General features: G+C 37.1%; 1 protein-coding gene across 7 annotated transcripts in view; it reads right to left on the bottom strand.

Moving 5' to 3' along the window:
• Window positions 1-1,911: 1,911 nt before the first annotated feature.
• NLGN1 (neuroligin 1) overlaps window positions 1,912-22,614 on the bottom strand; it is a 429,421-nt gene continuing 408,718 nt past the window's right edge. For 5 of the 7 annotated variants that reach the window (XM_039713806.1, XM_039713805.1, XM_039713804.1 and 2 more), the window contains 3 exons: window positions 12,768-12,980; window positions 7,113-7,902; window positions 1,912-6,126 (listed from right to left, as the gene is read on the bottom strand). In XM_039713806.1, the coding sequence (XP_039569740.1) occupies window positions 5,304-6,126; window positions 7,113-7,902; window positions 12,768-12,980 (1,826 nt within the window). In that variant the 3' untranslated portion in view covers window positions 1,912-5,303. The remainder of the gene's footprint in view (window positions 6,127-7,112; window positions 7,903-12,767; window positions 12,981-22,614) is intronic. The other 2 variants (XM_039713807.1, XM_039713809.1) reach the window with 1 other exon arrangement.

Raw genomic sequence — 22,614 nt, 5'->3', positions numbered from 1 at the left:
ATGCTAAGGCTGCAAACTCTGGTACCAATCTTTTCTTTGCATCTGTGTAACTTCAGGGTTTGGCTTTTTTAATATAGAAGACTTTTTTTCCCTGAATTTTGGCATAACACAGAAATATCCATAAGCATATTGTGAAGCACATTTTAAAGCCTGCTAGCGTTCATAAATCAGGATAGTTATACTAATTTCTGTGAGTGGGTGTTCCTGTGCGTGAGAAGATATGCAAAACTGGACAGTGAGATGAGCCATGATGAACATTAAAGGTCCAGGAGCAGATCGATAGCTGGTGTCAATTGCCAGGGCTTCATTGATTCCAGTGGTCCCACGGTAAATACTAATTCAGCTGGAGCTAAAAACATTGTCATCATCTTATCAGCTGCTCTGTGACAGTGGGGAATGCAGAATGAGGGGCAGGCGTTACCTCCACACCTTTGAACGGTGCCAAAAGGTAAAATTCCCTGGTTAGTCTCATGTTTTGAAATCTCCTTTATTGGCTGCATGTGGGTATGCATGTGGAGACAGATGCATATATACACAAGAAGGCATTTTCTGAGACAAATACATGGCTTCTGCTGCTGTGATGGTACTTTTATCTTCAAATAAAAACAAAATAAATTTCAAGAGACTGTATAAAATTTGCTTGTACAAATTTGTTGCACTTCTATGAGGTTTTCCATTCATCCCAGTAGCAAAGGATCATTATACTCAGGTTTTAATCCATGATTTACATACAATACTCAAATTCTTTCTCAAAACTAAAACTTATTACAGAAATTATGTTTTTTCCCAGGTGTACAAATTACTGAGAATTATAATATCAACAAAAAGAAATGAAGCCAGGTTGCATATAAAAATCTGCACCTCCTAGGTGACTCTCAACAGGTTTTTTCTAAACATTTTCCACCAGATAAAGTTCATTATCTTGTTCTAACAATTTCCCATTTCACAAAGTTAAGGTTTTACTGAACCTTTATATGAGAAATTAATTATACAGTGGCATGAAGAGAACCTGAGAGAAAAGGGACTTTGTGCATGGCTGGTGATGAACTCATTGATTCTGCTGTGAAGTTCTCTTGAACACCTTATCAAATGCTGCTAATTTTCTGGTCTGCATACAAATGTATTGATGTGCCAGAATGTAATCAAATTGGAATGTTTAGAGTAAAAGCTCATTTGCCATGTTTCAAATTGTTCATATTTACTTGGAGGCCTCAGGAGGGCATCTTAATCTTATAGTGTTATTATTTCAAATAGAAAAAGAGATTTTTAATGTTATTTGGAGAAAGTCCCTTAGCTTGCAGACTGAAAAAAAAAAAAAAAAAAAGAGGCAGAACTTTTATATTTTGACAAGAGTTTTGAATGAAAAGTAACAAAACCTCTGAAGGGGATTTCCCATTAGTCTAATTTATTTGGAAGCACATTTTCACAATAATAATTAAATTATCTAACGTTCGCTTACATTAAAAAGCGACCATCTGTAACTGTTCAATACTAGAAAAAAAGGAGGGGGGAAAGGCCAATATTTTAAACTAACATCACAGGCAAAAAGCAACAACTTCCAAACATCAAAGGAATACCATGATGTTTGACAGCTTCCTATGAAGTCAGCTGTTTCATCTCCTAGTGAAGTTGGCAACAGAAATTCCAGCATCTTCTGTGCAGTGGTGTCTTTGAAACTGTAACATGTTTATTTGTTAGACCTCTATTCATCCAGTTTTCAGGGTGTGTGAGTAACAAAAACATCCAATAATTAAAGACTTGTGACATAGGAATCTGTGCTTAGTGCAGACAACAAAAATAACAACTACATTTTCCTATGGAGGATTTTATCCAGGAAGTTCATCCATGCCTTGAAATCTTCCATGGGAGGAGAACACCAGGTATAACCAACTGAGATACCATTGAGCAAAATGCGTTTTTTATCGGTTTTATTTCTCCTAGAAATGTCAGCACAGCACATTATATTGCCTGTAATTTTCATAGATAAACGAGACAATGATTCCATTGTTATTTTTTTTCTCCAAATGGTAGAATACATTTTCTTAAAAAGGTCTGCAAACATATTTACAAAAGTGTGAAATCAATAAATGCAGGCTCTTTATATTTTTACTGAATTTCCAAAGACTGACTGATATCCTAATTTTATTGGAAATCTGGTCCAAGAATGATACAAAAAATTAAATATCACACTCAATTTTGCTTTTGTGTATGCTACTATGTAAAACAAATCAAATAGATAAAATATTTTGAAAAAAACAAACTTATATTCCATGAAGCACATGAAGATATTCCAAAACCATTTCTTATCTTTTCATTTCAGCTTTAAAACATCTCTTGCTCTTTCTCAATGTTGTGTTAAAACGTGGGACACCATCTTACTTTTGGAAAGCCAGCTGCTGTAATGTCAGTATAAAGTAGCCACTAAAATATAATTCACAGTATCTGCATCACATGAATGGACTATTTTTTTTCCAAACAGGAGTGACAAAATTTGTCTTGTTGCCTTCATCTTTCACATTTTAAATACTATTGGCTGACAGAAATAAAGTGTAGTGTCATGCTTGGTTTACCTAAATCATTTATTTTGTAACTAATAAAAGTAAACAATTACCAGATACTGTATATATAGAGATATATAGATATATGGCCACAAAGAAACTATAGTAGAAAGTTATTTTGGTTTTGATAAAGTTAAGAAAAGCACATAAAATCATATTTCATTAATACCTTGTTTTATGGCCATCAATATTTTTGTATTTTTTTTGTTTTGTTTTGTTTCATCAACATAGCAAAATACAATCTTCTTATTAAACAATAATTATCAGATGGCAGACAATTCTTTTTATTGGTTTACATTGGCAGGTCACAGTCTAAAAGCACAACCACATCAGGCAGAAATTGCACACAGACCGCACTGGATTTTGAAGACTATTTTATAGGCTTCTACAAAAATACCTTAATTTAAAACTGGGGACTGTAACAAGTACTAAGTAAGTAGATGGTTTTCTATTTTTTTTTTTTTTTTTTTTGTTAAACAGTTTTGTGAAAGAACTGAAATTGCAGTATTTATTTTGGTTTCAGCTTAATTTTTAATGTCTGTGCTCAATGTTAGCAAACATGCTTTAAACTTTTTAGCAATCTTTTATAATAAAAGTTCAATCACCCAATAAAACCCAGGTGATTTTTCTTTCCTATTGTGGAATACTGAAGATTTCAATTTGCATTTTTAACTCATTCCTGAAATCTGGAGGAGATTGACGTGTGATTACAGTCACAATGTCAATATTTCTGTAAGAAATAGCTGTGGTGGGGCTGGCCTATAAATGTGCAGTTTTATTAATTGTAGAAGGCACCCTCATGTCTTCAAAAACCAGACTGGTCTTAAGATATTACTCTTTATTTGAGACAGTTACCATTACTTCATTAAAAAATGACAAAACAGCAATAAACATTTTAGCTCTTTAATGAGCAAAGATCAGGTCTCTTAACATTGGAATAATATTCGTTATCCAGATTATCTTTATTTCACTCAGTGACCAGTAATATGGCCAAGAAATACAAAGTAATTTTCCATCAAGTAGTATACAATTTTTGTGTGTAATAAGCTTTCATTCTTGAAAAAGAGTAACTGAAAAGAAATGTTTCTGTTACTGCAGTTAGTTTGTCAGAGAAAGTTCTTCGCATTATCTTACAAACTATCAAAATTGCTAGTAATTTGAAAAAATGTAAAAAAAAATCACATAACTTTAGTCTAATAGAAATATAGTACAGGTAAGAGAGAAAGTATTTATCAGGGATGTGCTCTTAAGTCCATCTCAATTATTTCTTTTATATAAATGTACATCTGATTACATATACAAACGTTTTGAAAGGACCGTGGTATAGAATTACTGGAAAGCAACAGGGGAATGAAATTTTTTTTTGTGATTTTTAGAACATTCACTTCAAATCACACAAACATATGTAGTATCCAGATTTTTAAATTTCCAGTTGTTGGCTCTCTCCCCGTTCTCATATACCCTCTTTTTCTACACTCTTGCCATCTGGTCTAGAGAATTAATTGGAATGACAAAGCTAATGTATAGCGAAAAGGGAATTAACATTATATTAAAATATTATAAGTAAACTTTGTAACATGCAACATGAGTTGAAACAATAAACTGAAAGACGTAATCAGAGCAGTAATATTGGGGCAATTTTAAATGGCAAAATGTCATTGCAATTAAATTTTTGGACACACTTTACCTCATCAATTTGAACAAAATATTCTGTAACTAAATCACAGCAAATTATAAATCCTTCATCAAAGGAGATTCCATTAAAGTTATAGTTATTTCAAAGTCAGAAATTATTTAGGTGGAAAGGAAAAAGAACATTAATAGTATACATTTTTTTGTCTGGGATTCATATCAGTGAGGGTCCACCACTGTATACCTAGAATGCCATAAATACCTTTAAGAACTGTTGCAATCCCTTCTTTTTCAGAAGCTACCATGAAATATTTTACTGTAATTACTTTTGCCCCTTTAAAAAACTTCTTTAGGTTGTGCCAATTGATGGAGAAAGCTTCTATTAAAAACTCCAATGGGATGAGAAGAATTTTAATTACGGCTTAATCAGCAGCACAGCCACCAAGCATATAAATTATCATGCACATCGTGCTAAAAATATCCAGTTTCCTTTATTCCCACAACTTTTATACTGACAGCACTTATGTGATAATGTTGTACCTGCCAGGCTGTAAAACTTCTCTGACTGGCAGATTTCAGCATGAGCCCCTTTCTAAGGCCTTAACAGCATTGGTGCTTTGTGTACTTATTCAAATATGTAAATATGGTCTACACAAGAAAAAAGGTCCAAATAAAAATTGGTGAAAATTATCTGACATTCCATTAGTGTGTCCCTTGTGCATATTTATAGGTTTTTAAAATTTTCAGTCATAGTTCTTTCCTGTTTGTGTTGCACATGCCTAATTCCATTATGTAACTTAAATCTTCAAAAAATTAATACTTGAATGTGAATGAAAAAGTATCATTCAGGACAACTGCTTCAAGCAATTGCAAACAGTTGGGTTTTTAGTTTTTTGTTTCTTTTTTTCTTTTGTTTTGTTTGTTTCTTAAGTTCATTTGATATATGTACAATTCATTTTTTTCAAAACCCCAAATGTTCTTGATATGTATATTCACATAATATTCCTCCATATTTAAATAGTAAGAGTCTTGTAGGTTGAAAGCCAAGTAATCTTCAGTAATATCACCTACTGTAATCCATCAAAAAATAAAAGTTTGTTTCGTCTTGTCTGGCTATACCCTGGTTGTTGAGTGTGAATGGGGGTGGGGATGAGGATGGGGCAGAGTATTGTTCTGTCCTCCAGTAAATGTGTTGAATGTGTGTAGGGGCTGAATCCCTGGTATAGTGTTGGGGATCATTGTGATGGTGTTGGGTGTCATTAGGGGGATATCATCAGGAGACCTTCTCATGGCTAGCGTGTAGTCTGGGGGACAGGCGGTCCTAAGAACCACCTCATGTGGATGGATGGACTCACATTCATGATCCAAGTCAGTGTGCTTCATTTGGAGGGACATTATTTCCTCTTCTTGTGCATGGGTGAGATCGTTGGTAGTGGTACGTTGTGGGCTACATCTCCTGTGAACGTCATGTCTCCGCTTGTCCTTTTTGTAGTACAACGCTGCAAAGGCCAAAATGTTCAGGAACAGCAAAGATGCGCCAACTGCAATAGTAACGCTCAACTCTGTTGAGTAGTCCCTTTGATCCACTGAAAATGGGCTTGGCTGCTGCTTGGGATCATCTTGTTTGGCTGTAGGAAAGGCTGAAGTAACTGAAACAGAATTTTTCCTTGTGGGTCTGAAAGTGTTATCAGTTGATGGCACTTTAGTTGTGGTAGAGGTATACTGTGAAATGTCGTTAAGATTGTGCAGATGAGGTACCAGTTCCAACCAAAGGTTCACTTTATTGGCCCTATAGTGTTCTTTCACTCGTGGTTTTAATCCAATGTGAAGATACAGCTGGTCTTTCTGAGAATATCTGGTCCATGCTACTTCTTCAAAACGATTTGGTTTTGTGTGGATGAATTTTGTGTCTTGCGGCACTGGTTGATTTGGGTCACTGCAAGAAAAAGATATCTCCAATGTTACAAAGCATTTCAAATGGAATTATGAAATTAACATAATTAAGATTTTATACTAAACATTTAAGACTGCCTTTGGATGGAGCAGAGTGCTATTCCCTAAAATTAGAGGCCTTAATAATCTTGATTAAAAACAGCATTATGCAAAAGAACCCTTCTTTTACACAAAGTTCAGCAACTTCCCTGGTTCTCCAAAATATCTGTGTCTCACAGTGAAATCTTTGGATGCTGAGGGAAGATTGCCTGGTGTGTGGTGATGTAGTAGACAAATGTCTATGAGAGACCAGTGTGAGAGAACATTAAGATTTTCTTCTTGTTTTTAGAAGCACCAAGTTTATATAGCTCTGCATTTCTTTTCCTGTAAATCATCTGTGGCCTTCCAGAGGGGAAGGATCATGACAGAGCACAACTCAGTACAATGCATAGTCAAAAATAAGTGGTCAAATGTAACAAAGGTTTTTGAACTCCAGTGAAAAAAAAAGAACAAATGAAAATGGCAAAACTTTCCAAGTTTAAAGCCACATATTTTATGGTCAGAAGTGAGAATTTAAGACAAAATATGCTCCTAAAATAGGCTGTATTATATTTGATGCAATATTTATGTAATTTTCTGTCTCATGGACTGAAAGTATCAGTGGTAGGGCAAAGGTAGGTACTAATGTAGCTGATTTTAACTCTGCATATATGTTAAATGCTTACTTTTACACTTTTCTAGAGTTTCATTAATTAGTTTTGTGTATATTTTAAAATTTTCTCACAGAAAGTATGCAAAGATATTTTTCCCTCTTTTTTCTAAAACATGTAAGTGAGCCAAGGAACATTACAATAAATATAAATATCCAACTCAATTCTTAATCTCTTATTCATCCTACAAGTACAGAGGAATTCCCAAGAGAGATAACAAATAGAAAGCACCATTCCATCCAAAGTTTGCATACAAGACCATCCATTAGCTGATACTCACCCAGTTTTTGCAAAGTTTGTCCAGTATGTCATCACCACTGCACTTAGCATGACGTCATTTTTGGAGAAATTACAAGGAAATAACTCAGTAGGACCAATCATGGGGATTCCTAGTACGTAAGGAACCTCATCTCCGTGGGCTGCATCCGCCCATGCAGGTACCTGATCTGTCTGGCAATGATGGTAGAAGGCATAGAAGTACGTAGGCGATCCAAAATTCGAGTGAAGATCTGCTGTGGCCACTGCTGGTGCAACCCACTGGTGATCAGTAAACAAAGCCAGCAGTGTTTTCCTTCTGGTCTCGGGGTTGTGCCGGTCTGCCCAGTCTGTGTACATAAATTTAATAGTTTCCCTCAATATATCTTTGCCTTCGGGGTATCCGTATAAGTTATCGACGAAATTAGAAACTGCAAAGTCAAAATCACTGGCTGATATGCCGTCTTCACTATCCACAATGTTTTCAACAAACTTCAGCCCTTCCCCTTGGTTAACTCCCAGCATGATGTCATAGTTGAGGAACTCTCCTTGCTCCATCAGGATCTGAGGGTCGTCTGGGATCACGTCGCCGTCGATTACGGGTCCAAAGGCTATGTGGTATCTTGCTGGTTGAATGTCCTGGTCGACAAGTTCTCTGTAAGGCTTCTTCTGTAGACATTCTACCAGTTCTACAGTGTCTGACATGTTGCAACCAACTTTTGTAGCCAACATCCTGGCATATTTTGCAGGCTGAAAGCTAACTGCCCAGCTGGAGAGAGCTGTTCCACTTTGAGCTATTGCTCTTTGAAAAAGTCCTGTGGGGAGAAATATTTGAAAACTACTGAAGCGACCTTGAAACAGCCACAGACTTTGAAAGATTCAAAGGAGTTTTTTGAAACAATAGAAAACTTTAACAGAAGAGATACCTGAATCTTAATAGTACTTAAATATACGGGATGGTGAGATCTGACTGCTGTTGTACCTACAGGTAATGTGCATAAAATAAATGCAGTATGTGCTGAAGTGAATGATTCTCCCTCAATATAACCCAGATTTTCAAAAGAAACTCAGGAAGAAAAAGGAATGGCATTACCTTATGTAGGACAATGCTATCAGGTTAAAAAAAACCAACTTAAAATTAAAGCACTGTATAGGTTGGAGGAAAAACCATCAAGTCTCTGAAATGGGTTGAAGTTTTTGATATTGTTCAAGCCATCATCAGCATGCATGCATCACAACTACATGTGAAATAAATCTATTACACTTTTTAATGTTTTCTTTGGGATTTAAGTTGGCTCGAAAGGTGAAGCACTTTTAAATTGTGTATCACTGCAAAAGTATATTCTGGAGTAATAGATGAGAAGGTACCAGGCAGCTATTAAATTTATAAGTGTCTAAGTCAAAATCCTTTCTTGTAAGGAGCTTTTTAAAGTCAGGTTTATATTGATCACACTTACATAAAAAGAGACATTATGTATTTTACACTGTTTAGCTTTGTAATTCAGATATTTAAACATATGTTCAGGTATTCAGTTAAGGGAGAGAGAATGATCTGGCACTGCATATAAACTTGCAATAAATCCCAAAGTCTTCAGGGCACTTAACTTGAATTTATGCTGATTTAATTATCACTCTGGACCAGGAATTCTACCCAAAGAAATAACAAAAAGTGTTAAAATTTATGTTTTTCTCTCCCTTCTGTAAGGATTTTTAAAATGTGTCATGGATGATAGCCTCACCCTCTTGTAGTAAGTGAATTCATGCAATTATTTTGCTATTGGCTTTAGTGTAATCAGAACTCCATCCTTGTTTTGATACTGTTTGTGCTCCTTTTGCATTTTTCCACTCCATTTGAGGAGGGCACTTTGGGTTCCGAAAAAGATTATAAGTCTGAACCTTGTGAAAAATATTGCTCAGAAACTATATTTAGGTAATTTAGGATGCATTTAATAGGTATTTAGACAATATTTAGGTAAGTGTGGCCTTTCTGCTGTTTTGTGAGGAGTTGGGTTTTTTTTTCATTTTCATAGAAGTTCATTTCAGTATCATAACTTTTGCACAAACTACTGGAAAATATTTTATACTGGACCCTACCTTCTATATATCACCCTGGGTAATACAAAATGGTCTATAGTGTTCAAAAGTAATGCTGATTTAAGATGTATGGGTCACAATTTAGTTTTACTTGTGCTGATGGGCACCTGGAGTCATTCCACCATCTCTGGTGGAGTCATTTAGTGACTGAAAGTGACACCTGGCATCACTCAGTTCCACCAGGTCCAGTGCTTGATGAATAGCTGGATACTCCCACTAGAGGAACTGGAGTCAAGGCTCTCAGCTTACCTCAGAAATTTATTCCAATTATGCACAAGATGGCTTTTGCTTTGATAAGCAACATATTTCTATTGATAAAAAACCCCCCTAGGCTCTAAATCAAATCAGAAATGCTTTTACTGCTTCTGTTGCAGCACCAGACTCTACACTCAAAAATAAACTGGAATCTGTTGCTGGCAGGAAACATTTTACAAGGTTCTCAGGAATTTTTAAATCATTCAGTGATGTAAATCATTGTATTAGGTCCCAATCGAAAAGTCTTCAAATTAGATAGGTGTAGAGACTGAAATGTGTAAACTTAGGCCTCTTAAACTTACGAGAAGTCATATCCAAGATATTATTCTCTTTCAAGATATGAGTAAAAATAAGAATGAACTTGAGCTATAAACAGCTAAAAATATATTTGCATGTTTATAAGGTCAGATATTGAGCTAGTATAAATCAGCTCAAAGTCAGTAGAATTACCACAGAGGATCCAGGCATTGTAATAAATGTAACTAAATGACAAAGCTGAATTTTCACAAAGATGTATTTCATGATAATTCATAATGTGTGTGGGTTTTTGCATATTGTGTAAATCTAACTTTATTGCTCTATTAAATATGTCTGAACAAGGACAGAAAGTGTAAGCTATGTGTAAGAAAATGCTGATTCAAACACTGTGGCTTGCTAAGTGCTACCTAAACATCAGATGCTGGATTAAGTAAAAGTGGTCAAGTCCTTTGGCCATAAAACCATCTGAGGAAATGAGACTAAACATCCCTCTTGTGCTGAAGAATGCTGACAGAGCTATTCCTCCACTCAAACCATTTGGTGAAAAATGAACAGTATGAAAAATTATTCTCATTCTGTCACAGAATTCGTGGCAAAAATTTGTACCTCACAGGATGGAGAACTACATTTTTATCTGATAATGTTTATTATTATTATTATTATTATTATTATTATTATTATTATTATTGCTTATGGGCTTCAGACTGATGGAAAGAAGATTTAAATGTTCAATGGGCCATAGTGCTTTGTAACCCTTATGCAGTGTCTCACCACAGTAAATAATAATAATTTGCATATATTCATCTATATTTTGAGAGCACTTTTTGAAGGTGGGTGCTGCTCTGCCCACTTGCAGGTGGGTGGCTGTGAACAACTCCACCTTGAAATAGGCTGAATTCTTCCTCTCAGCTGCCAAGGGAATCTTTCAGAAGGAAATAAGAGAAGCAAAGAGAGCTTCTGAATTTATATCTTATGAAAGAGGTTGGTTGATAATCACAGAATCCCAGAATGGTTTGGGTTGGAAGGGACCTTGAAGCATATCCAGTTCCACCCCCTGCCATGGGCAGGGACACCTTCCACTGTCTCAGGTTGCTCCAAGCCCCATCCAAACTGGCCCTGGACACTTCCAGGGATGGGGCAGCTTTTCTGAGCAACCTGTGCCAGGGCCTCACCATCCTCAGAGGGAAGAATTTCTTCATAATATCTGATCTAACCCTGCTCTCTGTCAGATTGAAGCCCTTCCCCCTTGTCCTATCACTGCATGCTTTTGTAAAAAGTCCTTCTCCACCTCTCATATGTAAATGTGAAACAACATGAAACAAAAAGGGAGTTTGGAAATGTTAAGAAATAACTTTACTTATTTGAACCTGACCAATTTATATTTTTTTTTTACAGCAGATCTAACCACCTCCAAATGAAACATAACACAGGAGTGTGGTGAGCTGTTCTGTTTAATCCAAATTTCATCAAAGCATGAGTTTGCTTCTAAAAGAAATCCTCAAAAATTTACTTTTATTGAACCTTCTTCAGGCCCTCTAAAATGCCTTGATCTTCTGTGTTGACATCATAGTGCCTTACTTTTCCCTAAACAAATTCTGGTCCTGGCAAAATTCTGGCCATGTGTTGGGATATGACAGAGTATCATTTCCTGATAAAGGCAACACATGACTGTCCAAATATTGTCAATGTGGCATTTTGCATTGATGTCATGTTACACCAAGAAAATTGATTTTAACACAAAGAGTTAGGGGAAGATAAACCAGGTGTCCTAATTCAACCTGGAGTTAATCCTTAATAAGAAAGTTGGTTTTTAGAGCTCTGATGAAAGAAGATGGTGCATTGAGACCCTCAGGTCACAGTGCAGTGGATCACATCTTGATTTTACAACCATCTTCTTTTAAATATCTCCTCCGTAAGTTCAGGTAGGTATGGAAGAAAAAAAAAATACACTAAAAATCGAATTGTGAAAACAGACTTAAATTTAGACCACAGTCTTATTTTCCACTTGACTCTTTTTGTAGAAATTATATTTTTCTCTCATTTAAAAAAGCATAACGGCATGGTCTAAAGAAGCTCTCACTTCTATTGACCTCAGTGGTCTTTGTAACATGACTTTGGGGAAATGCAGCTCTTTTAATGTCAGCAGAATTATGTTTTTATGACCAGCCAATTAGTCCCCCATGGAGATATGGCAATATAAATTAGTGGAGGATTATATGCACAGGGCACAGTGTGGTGTCCCTGATAAAACTAATACAGATAAAAATATTTTAAAACAGTTAGACAAAAGTAACATGATCAATAAGCAATAGCCATGCAAATGAGAGACACTGTGTGAAACTGTGGTGCAAAAAATCATAGAAAGAGTAAGTTGGGTGCCTCAAACAGCACGATTTTAATTCCCTGCCACCTGCCTCAACTAGAGAGAAAAGGTGTTAGTTATGGAATAGGAAAAAACATATAGAAGGAAATCAATTTGCAACTTGGATGCTTTGACAATTTTGGATCATGCATGCAAAACGTTCAACCATTTTTTATTAGATGACAGCAAGTGAAGTTCATGCATTTTCAGACAAAAGATTTCTGAACTAGTTATTGTTTCCTTCCCACAAAATAATAGTTTTAAGCAATTCAGCTGTTAGCCTGAAAAGAGAAACTCTGTCATTTTAGTTTTCTTTAAATTCTGCTCCTCAGGAGAAACTAAACACGCCTTTCACAACTGTCTGAATATAGATGACCCCATCTACTGTGAGCATGACTGACTGATTTTCCAAAAAAGACACCCTTAGGTAGGAAAGAGACAAAAATGAAGCACCAAGAAAATGCTGTTCAGAAGTTTGCTATAAAGTTTTTCTACAAAGCTCCGTAGGAAAAAGAAGAAAGTGACCCAAAATTTAAACATGCACAGAAGAGCTGAGGGAGAAGGAGGCTTGTACAGCCTTTAAAAGTTTCTCAATACTGAGCTGAACTCAACAGTTCATAGAAACAAAGAGAATATACAGAACATCACATAGTACTAATGGTGGTGGCATGCAGACACCAAAATTGTCAAAATTTGCAACCTGTATAATACCTTTGGTTGAATTGCTCCAACGGTTACCTTCAGAATAATGGGATAAAGTCAACAGATTGACGCATGAACCTCCTGCCCCAGATCCAAAAACAGTTATTCTTAATGGGTCACCACCAAAGAACCCAATATTTTCACTAGTCCATCGCAAAGCTTGAATTAGATCAAGGAGGCCATAGTTTCCTTTTGCTGCTTGGTCCCCAGTGCTCAGAAATCCTGTCAAAGTAAATGAAAAGAGAAGGGGTTAGCAAGGGTTCTTCTGAGTGATCCTGTTAAAATCTTCCAAGTAAGATTTCAGAAGTATATGCTATTAAATATCATGCAACTACATAATTTTCCATTGTCCCTGGGAACAATTTGAAATTTTGCACTTCTCCTGAAATAAAAAATATTTTATATCCACTCTTTGGGCCATGATAAATATATGTAGCAAAGATGAAGACACATCCCAGGCAAAACACTCATCTAAATCTGAACAGGTCACAGCTTATTACTCCCAAGGACTTTGTGCTGATTGTACTGAGGTTAAGAATAAAAGTTTAGGAAACAGATAAGATGCAGTTGTTCTGTACATTATTTGATCAAGTCTGTGTTGCTTTTCTGTACTTGGATGCCATGCAGCCATGAGCTTTGCATTTGCCTGAGATGCAATGATTACACTTCACTTACATTAGACTCTGTTTGATCCTGTCCTGGCAACTCATTGTCTTTTACATTTTTCTACACCAAAAAATGCAGGTTATGTCACAGGACAAGCCAGGCTGAACAATGGGAGCAGCTCTCAGCTCCCTGAGCTCCATCCCATAGTCATTAACCTGAGTTAATTGAATCTACATTAAATGGATTAAGTCAATGTTTCCATGACCCCTTAACAGCCAAAAGGTAGGAGCTCAGGGGTAATCTGGAGAGCACTACAACTGCTCCCTTTTATTCCTGGAGGAAAAGTGTTGGAATGTGTCAGGTGCTGGAACAACGGGTCCACACTTTACTCCCAGCAGTCCATTCACATTTAGCATTGCAGTTACTCTTGTCATTAGAGCCCACTGACTCTAAAAGATGCACAGTAAAAACTCTGAAGAAAGTCTCTGTTGATAAAAGACATTGCTTTTGGACCCTATTGACATTTTGAATCTTCGCAGCTTAATAAACAAATGTTTAAATACTACCAGCATTATGAAGTAGTCCATACCTCCATTTGCATATCAAACTGATTTGATACTCACTAAATTGTGTAACTGCTTTTCAGTACATGCTTTGTAGAGAAATGCAACGATTACAACAATTATTTCCACATTAATTAGATATCAGTGGGTCTTCTAGTCTCGTCAAAGTTCTACTGATTCAACTCTCTTGAGTGCAGACAGCCTACTCAAAGGAAGTTTACAGTAGTTTTGCAGACAAATGGCTCTCAAAGGAGTCCTACTCTTTCATTATGACTATAAAAGCAGCTTTTAAGACATTTCTAAGAAGACACATGCGTGTATATACATCTGTATAGCAAAGATTTAACAAGAATACAGATAGGTGCATGTGTGTACCTATATTCATGGATATAACGAATGTGTGATTTTTACATTTATTATTACTCTGATTTGACTTCAAATGGCAAGCCTGCATTTGATGTTCTGCCCTATGCATAGAGACATTTAAACTAACAGCCCTTCTTTGCTACAAATGGCACTGGAAGCTTGTTGGCCTCACTGCCTCAGCAGCTGAAATCTGCTTTGTTTAGGGCAAGCAGCTTTGTTTGTGTAGGTCAATCCTGATTTTTGTAACCACAGAGAGGGAAGAGGAAAGTGCCATAAGGTGCCAGGCCAGTAATTCTCCCACTTCCAGACCTAATGTACCAAGTCTAATAGACATACTTCATTCATTGTATCTGTAGTAAATTGTTACTCTATGCTGGACTTTAAAAGATTCACTCTTCTGCAACTGAAACCTGCCATGTGTATTACCTAACTGCATAAAAAGCAAAGTAATACCACTACCATTGTAGAAAATACCCCCTTGGTATTCAGGAGAAGCCTAGAAAGGAAGACATACTTATAATTCATTCATTCATTCTCACTTTACTGTTACAGCTCAGCACTGAGTTGAGACCATTATGATGATAATTATTTTACTCTGCTTCACACTCCTTCACTTTGCTCCGTGTGGCCTGAGGGTTGGCGAGCATGGCCATGTGAAATCATGGCCCCAACACAATCCTGCCTGCACAGGAGCATTCATTCTTGGCTTCATGCTCCAGTTAAATGTTGTCCCCCATAAATAACTTCAAGGACATGGAGAGATGATGCCTTTGAACACGATGACAAATGTAATGAAAGCTCCCTAGGCAGTGTCACTGCCTTTGTCAGCCTGCTTGGAGCTGAGGGATGGTGCCGGGACTGTAACAAAATCACAACATAGGCATTTATGGGAGCTACAGGATCCTGTGGCTGCACACGCTGGGAAAGTCTTCCCCTTTCTTTGCATAAGTGTATGGCTGTGGAAATTCAGTGACAAATCAGTTCATCACATTAAGCACATAAGTGCCTGCACTGATTCAAGGGATTAGAGGGACTGGCAGTCCCCGAGCACAGGCAGCAATGAGATGAGAGCAATTACAGCAGTTACCAAAACTGTGATATAAACATGTCTCTCTTTGCTTTTCCTGGCTTTCAGATTCCCTGAGCCTGGTCAGGATCTGCTTGCAGCAGAGCTGGAGCATTGCTTCAAAGAGATCCAGTAGATTTCTCAGAATATTCCAAGGCATTTATTAGGAAATTAGATGGTGTGGTTATAGCTGAGCTACACTGATCACTCTGAATGAACACAAATGTGAACACTCAAACTTTCTGAAAAAGTTGTTTTTTTTTACTCTGTATAACATGCAGCAAAGTAGAACCCATAAGTCTTTGCCTGGAAAAGCAACAGATTAAAATTACAGACAAAGCCTTAGGGCAAACCCCTGCTGTCAAATCATCTCATATCAAGTCCCATAGCTGGATGGGGAAATGGGAAATCCTTGGGAGACTATATATTCACTACTTTTAAAGAATCTTCATGAACATTTTGTTGCTGAAAGTAGATGTCAGGAACCTTGCATTCAGTTCAGGGAATGTGCCAGGAGGGGGAGCTTTCAGTTTATTAAAAAAAAAAAAAAGGAAAGAAGGCAGTGTTAGTAATATTCTCCTCATTCATCTATATTAAACAAATTATGACTTGTGTCCAGAGCAACAGCTCTGATGCAAAAGAAATATCTCACACCTCCTCAGCAAGAACCACACTGGCTGATTTCCATATCTGCACAAGATGGATGATGATTGATGTTGACTTTCATGACATGAAACATTTCTATCTCATTTTTCAGAACCATAAGAAGCCTGTTAATATCACCACCTGTTCATGCCTTTTTTTCTTGTACGCCGTGGTATCAGCATGGCTTAGGAGCATTCAGAATGTCATGAAATCAGAGATGGGACTGATAAAACAGATAAGGTTTTTCTTTCCAGTTTGTGCGTTTCTTTTTTTTCTTTTCCTAGTGAGGAGGGCCTCAATACAGATAAATGCATGGAACTAAACACCTGGAGGGAAATGCTTTAACACCAGCATCATCCCCAGCCTGCTGGTCTGTGGGTGCAGGTACTTATCCCTATTTATCACAGAGATAAAGCAGAGATTGGAACAATATGTTTTGTCTTTATCCCAAGAGGAGCTTCCAGTGTGTAATGGATATAGATACCATACATTTTGGTGCATTCCTATGACACAACCATTACACCCTCTAGTTATTAAGCTCGCAATTTTGAGTCACTGAGGGAAACCTGCTCTTGCTGAAAAGGTCTTGTGTGTCTGAAAGCTTCTCTGTTTTTAAACTGTATCAGCTAGTCTATTAAAATATATTATCTCTTTCTGCACATACTGTCTTATTATTATCTTTGGATTGTCATCTCACCAAGAAAGCTGCTATCATATTCTGCCACCTTTTGCTCTTGTAAAAAGAGGGAAGTAAATTATTCCTTATTTCAGTTATTCCAGGAAGACATTTGCAAAAAACTTAGTTTTGCATTATTCTCTAAAAAGGTCAGATTGAGCTAATTTTGTTCCATAATTAAGTCCTTCTACTGGAAATATTCCAATCATCAGCTGAACAATTGCTATTTTATATTCTGAATGGAGAGGTTATCTCTTCTTTTATCTCCTCCAGAGGAGCAGACTCTAATAGAATTATGGAAGTGAGTATGTGGTCTTTTGTGAGTTTAAGAAAGAGATTTATTAAGCTCATTTGGACAATTTCTCTGTTACATGTCTGTTAGACAAATATGCAGAGTGCCACAACCAGGCCCTCTATTTTGTATTAAGATAAATTTTAATGCTTTATAGGCTTACCTGCCTGGGCAATTATTTCTGCTTGCCATTCAGATAAATCTTTTTCTAATATGATTCCAGCATTTTTGAAGAGTAAATAAAATAATGGACTTAGGAAACTTAAAATATTTAGCTGAAAACTTTAGGTAGTTTGAATTAATTTGAGCTCTGGCCTAATTTGAAGATTCAAATTAATGCAGAAAGGTAGGCCAAGACAAATTTTTTCCTAATGTAAGGGACTGCAACAACCCAGTGATGCAGTGAGAGGCCAGGTGCAGGCTGGTGGGCATGAAAGTGCCATTTCACATCACAAGAGACCCAAACCATCCCTCTAATGAGTTCTCTCCCTGTGAGTGTTTGATGACCCAGTGACCTTCGTGGCTGGATGGAAGTAAGGGGCAGAATGTCTTGCTGGACACACACAACAAAATATCTGCCTGTGAGAAAATATGCAACAACAAATGCTACTCTAAAATTAAAGCACAAGAGCACAGAGAAACTGGTCTGACATGTGTAAAGGGCTTTTTCCAAGAGTTGTGTCTCTGAAAGCAGTAACACTTCAGACTTTAATATTACCCACCTGTTTAGGCAAGTGTTGTAATAATTTAGCTAGGTTTCCAGTTACAATTCCCTGTGCAGTCAAATGCCAGCTTTAATTTTGTTAAAAGCAAATGTTAGATTGTATAAGTATAAATGCACCAATGCATAGTGGAAGAATACAGAGTAGTTTTTGAGGGAAGAATTTGTATTCCATCTGGATTCATTGCTTAGGACTTTAGTTCATCACCTTCTATTAATATTGAATGGTAATTGCCATGTACAGAAATTTTCCACTGCCCTTTAAGCTATACCTGCTCAGATAGAAATGTGAGCAAGATAAGCAAATTTTAAGAGAGATGGTTAAACTTAAAGAGCACATTTGTTTTCATCTTAGCCATCTCTCTAGAATTCACATCAGCTAACTAATCTGAATGATTTACATGGGCAGCAGCTCTGTGAACATTAATGCACATATGATATTCATGAAGCAGAGGATACTGCTCCTTGCTTTGCTGACCAGCACTTCCTAATTTTAATGGCATATTTTAGTAATGGATAGGGGATAAGATGACTAAAAGCACTAGGAACTCCCATAAGAAAAATGTAGGAGAATATGAACTATTCAGTGCATGAAAAATATTCCTCTACAGACATCTGCAGTGTACCTCTGCTTGAGAATCAGACAAGCCAGTATTCTGAAAGTGCTGCTCCAGCAGGTGTTTTGTATGAAATTCATTTCATATACAGAAAAGTGATTGCAGCATTAGCAAAGTTCTTGTCTGTTCCTGCAGCTTTCTGCCACATACATATTAGTAATGAGATTAATGATTTCAGAAGTGCAAGATTCTAGCTTAACTCTATGAAAAGTGTGTAGTACCATCCTGCATCATGATGCACTCTTTCCTGGCTGTTTCAGACCTGAGAATCACAGAATCATGGATTCATTTAGGTTGGAAAAGATCTTGAAGACCATTAACCCAGCACTGCCAAGCCAGCCACTAAACCATGTCATCAAATGCCGCACCTACACACCTTTTAAATCCCTCCTTGGTCACTGCTGCTGCCCCAGCAGTCAGCCTGCAGAAATTCCCAATCGTTTCACCAAAGTAAACAATTTACAGGGCTGAATCAGTAAACACACAAGCTTGTCAATATATCATTTGGCATTCTGTAAGTATGCATGGAAGAAAGTGTGTGATGGTCTATGAACTCTGATGTGCTATTTCAGCATTGGTCTACTGTTGCAATATTTAACACCCCTCCCAGGGTACTAAATCCTTTGAATTAATATTAGTGAAGTCGCTGGAGCCTAAAACATCAGTGGATATCTGAAGAAATTCTTGCCTGTGAGGGTGGTGAGGGCCTGGCACAGGTTACCCAGAGGAGCTGTGGCTGCCCCATCCCTGGAATTGTCCAAGGCCAGGTTGGAAGTGACTTGGAATAGAGGAAGGTGTCCCTGCCCATGGCAGGGAGTTGGACTAGATAATCTTTAAGGTCTAACACAATCCATTCTATGATTCTACAATTCTAAGCATCCTGTAGATGTTGCAACACATTATAGATCCATCACTCTTTGAAGGCTGTGAGAAGAGGGTGACTCTGCCTTTAAGTTTCAGTAAAGAGATGATAAAAGTCTGAGAGTGCTTTGAAAATCTGTATCTGCCTCTCCTTCACATTGCCACTCTGCCTTTTCTGTCATGTTGGGACAGTTGTGGGGAAGCTCTCAAATTCTGGGTATTTTCTGTGTGCATTATATTGATATTTCAGCCTTGTCCTGTGACAGTCCCAGGGCTGCACGGGGGGTTGTGGTATGGGGCAGGCTTTGCCAGAGGGAACAGGGATCCAGGGGGCTCTGCTTGCCAGCCCCTGCTCCAAGTACAGCACAGCCACCTGAGAGATCAGCTCTGTGGTAACTGATTACTGATGATCTTTACTGAAGTCAAAGGAAAGTCTGATAACAATCTCAGAGACACTTTGAGAGCTCTATAAGCAGTGGGGCGAGTCCACTAGCTGAGATCTGTAATACAGATTTTTGGATAAGCTGTAAAAGCAAAAAGGAAAAGGAGGAGGCGAGCCCAGTCTCGGAAATACAGCTGCAGATACTAATTCTACAAGATTTTAAGTGATATGTGCTGACACGTATTAGAAAGGAAAAATGAGCCTTAAGAACTGATGAATGACATTATGGCATGGGTGGACACAAGAGGCAGCTAGAGTACCTTTGATTTGAATGTGTTCTTTTCTTTGAAAAATACAAGAAAAAAAGATGGGGTTTCCTGCAGAAAATAGCAATATCTATAAATATCCTCATTTTGGAAACAACCAAGAAATTCTACTACTGTCAAAGAACATCTGCTTAAATGCCTTCCACAAGGTAAAAATCACAGTTACTAGTACATGGCTGGGTCATGCTCTAGGGCAACTCAAGTTTTGGTTAAAAGTATTTTTAAGTTGCATATAAAGTCTTCACAGGAAATTAACATAATATTACTAAGTAATTCACTAGCAGTGCTCTTATAAAACACCATCTGAGAACTTTTACAAAAATATAAATAAAATCATCCCTGAAGGACAGCCTGGACAAACCAAAATCTTACAGGGTAATGTGTGGAATAACAAAAAATTCATGGACTGATTCGGAATTACAAAAATTCATGGACTGATCCTTTCAAAATATTAAGCCAAAGCCCAAACGAAAAGGAAAGGCTACATGAGAGAAGAGAAAAGTCCACAGCCAAATCCAACATTTGACTGTCCTACTTGGCAGAAGAAAGCAATGCCCCGAGGGAGAGATTTTTATCTTCACCAGGATTGAGTGCACAGCTGTTCCAGTCCTACTAGTGAGTAGTGCAATATGCAAAATGAAGCAGCCCACAGCTCACTGCACCAAATATCTGCCCTTTCCTATGGTCTCTCAGCACGCCCATTTTCAGTAGCAAGCTCATCATGCTTTTCAGCCATTGAGATATGATGGCCTTTCCTGTAATATTCCATAACTTTTCACTTTAGATTATACAACTCGAGGCAGCAGCTCGAGTTGTATCAGTTGTAATCAGCTACAAACCCAGAAGAGATTTTATAGAGGAGAGTTAACAAATATCAATGTTCTTAATGTGCAAGGCTTTAAAGATGAAAACTGACCCCATGAAACTCTGCTTTCCACTTTCATTCAAGATTTGGGCAAAATTAGTTCCTTATTTGAAGATGGCCCAAATGGGACTTGAAGATTTTTCTACCCAATATATATGAGAAATTTTTCCTCTGTAATAAGCTGTGTAATATGTGCAGCTACTTAGAACTGCATGCAGATCACATCTTTTAGGTAATATATTTTAATTGATTATTACATGCCAGAGAACATTTTTTCTGACTTTAGTCTGGAAATCATCTTTACTTTATAATGGTCACTCTGGCTCCATATTAATGCTGTTTTTTCCCAATAATATCATGCAGTTTCTCAGAATTTTGACTGTGTGGTAAATGAGAGAAAGGATGGGTTTAATTTCACTAGAAGGGAAAATTCATACTTTAGAAATAAAATAAAAAATTAAAAAATAAAGGGTTCCATTGAGAAGAAGAGCACCGTAATTTTTGATTTTTCTTCCCAGTATAGAGATTTGCAATGAGGGTCCAATCAATGCTAATATATATTCTATGAGCTGATGAAAAGGAAGTTAGAAGTCTTCATGTAAAACTGCATATGCAAATCACTAGTTAGAAGCCTAGCAGCTATTTGGAAGTGCAATCTTTCAATCAGAACACAGAAATTATGGTGCTAATTTACTGTGAACTCAAATCTCCTTATTTGAAAATAAATAGGAAAGATTAACCACTGGACCAATTTATGAAGAACTCCATTCAGATCTTGCACTCTTAAATCACAACTGGAGGCCTTTAGAATGTGTGACTGTTGAGATAAGATTCAATTCAGGAAAGTTTTATGAACAGTAGAATATAAGTAGAGGTCACAAAAATCCTGCCTTGCTTTTGAATGCATGAGTCAAACAACACATCAGACTTAAAAAATCAAGATCTGACTTGTGTGGCCTGCTCAGTGAAGACAGTGTTGGGAATTTTAATAAGTTTTGAGAAAGTGTGAGAAATAAAACTTTTCTATCTTCCTTCTTTCTCTCTTCCTCTGCCTTTCCTCTTCCCTTTTCTGTTTGCAAAGCTTAATCCTATTTAAGCAGCATCAACATCATTCTTGGAGTCCTATTGTTCATGTGGATTTCTATCTGTGTTCATCATGCTCCTTGAAGTAAACTTGGGGCACACCTTCTATTTATTACTTAACAAATCCTCAGGAACACGTGGCAATATTTTTACCCCAGTGATAACCACCTGCCACGCCCTCTCCATCTGCTGTGGGGGTGACAAAATCCTTGTCCTACCTGTGCCATCACCCCAACACCAAGGGCAGTGGTTCCTCAGTGGGAGGGAGGCTGGGAATATTCATATTTAGAGAAAAGATGAGAAAGATAAGGAATATAGCAGGTTTTCCACTTTATACCTGTTGACCTCTTGAAGTCAAACCAATTAAAAGCAAACACAATTAAAAGCAAACACAAACAGGCTTTTTGACCATCTGAGCCATGAGGGAAATCTTGGGGAGGTCTGTAACAAAAATATGTTGTAAACAACTACTTTAATCCACAGGCTTGTGCTAGTGGGATTCTTATGCTGTTTTCACTGCTATTAGCTGAACACCAGAAACATTTGTAAGAGCATATATGCCCAGACAGAAGCATCAAATCTAATTTTCTGGTAAATATATATCACTTCTGGTAAAATATGAAGTAGCTAAGAATTAACTGCATCACCATATGCCTGTTCTCTTCCTACACAACATCCTGCCTCTCCTAGTATAATTTTTTTGCTTTCTGCTGTGTCTGAGTTTCCTATTCCAGACACCAAGGTGTTTTATTTCTTCACTGTGATTTTACTCTGCTGCAACACATAT

The sequence above is a fragment of the Passer montanus genome, unplaced genomic scaffold, assembly GCF_014805655.1.
Source record: "Passer montanus isolate IOZ18808 unplaced genomic scaffold, ASM1480565v1 scaffold29, whole genome shotgun sequence".
Taxonomy (NCBI): Eukaryota; Metazoa; Chordata; class Aves; order Passeriformes; family Passeridae; genus Passer; species Passer montanus.
Note: the sequence above shows the minus strand (reverse complement) of the source record. Positions and strands in the feature narration are given on the sequence as shown.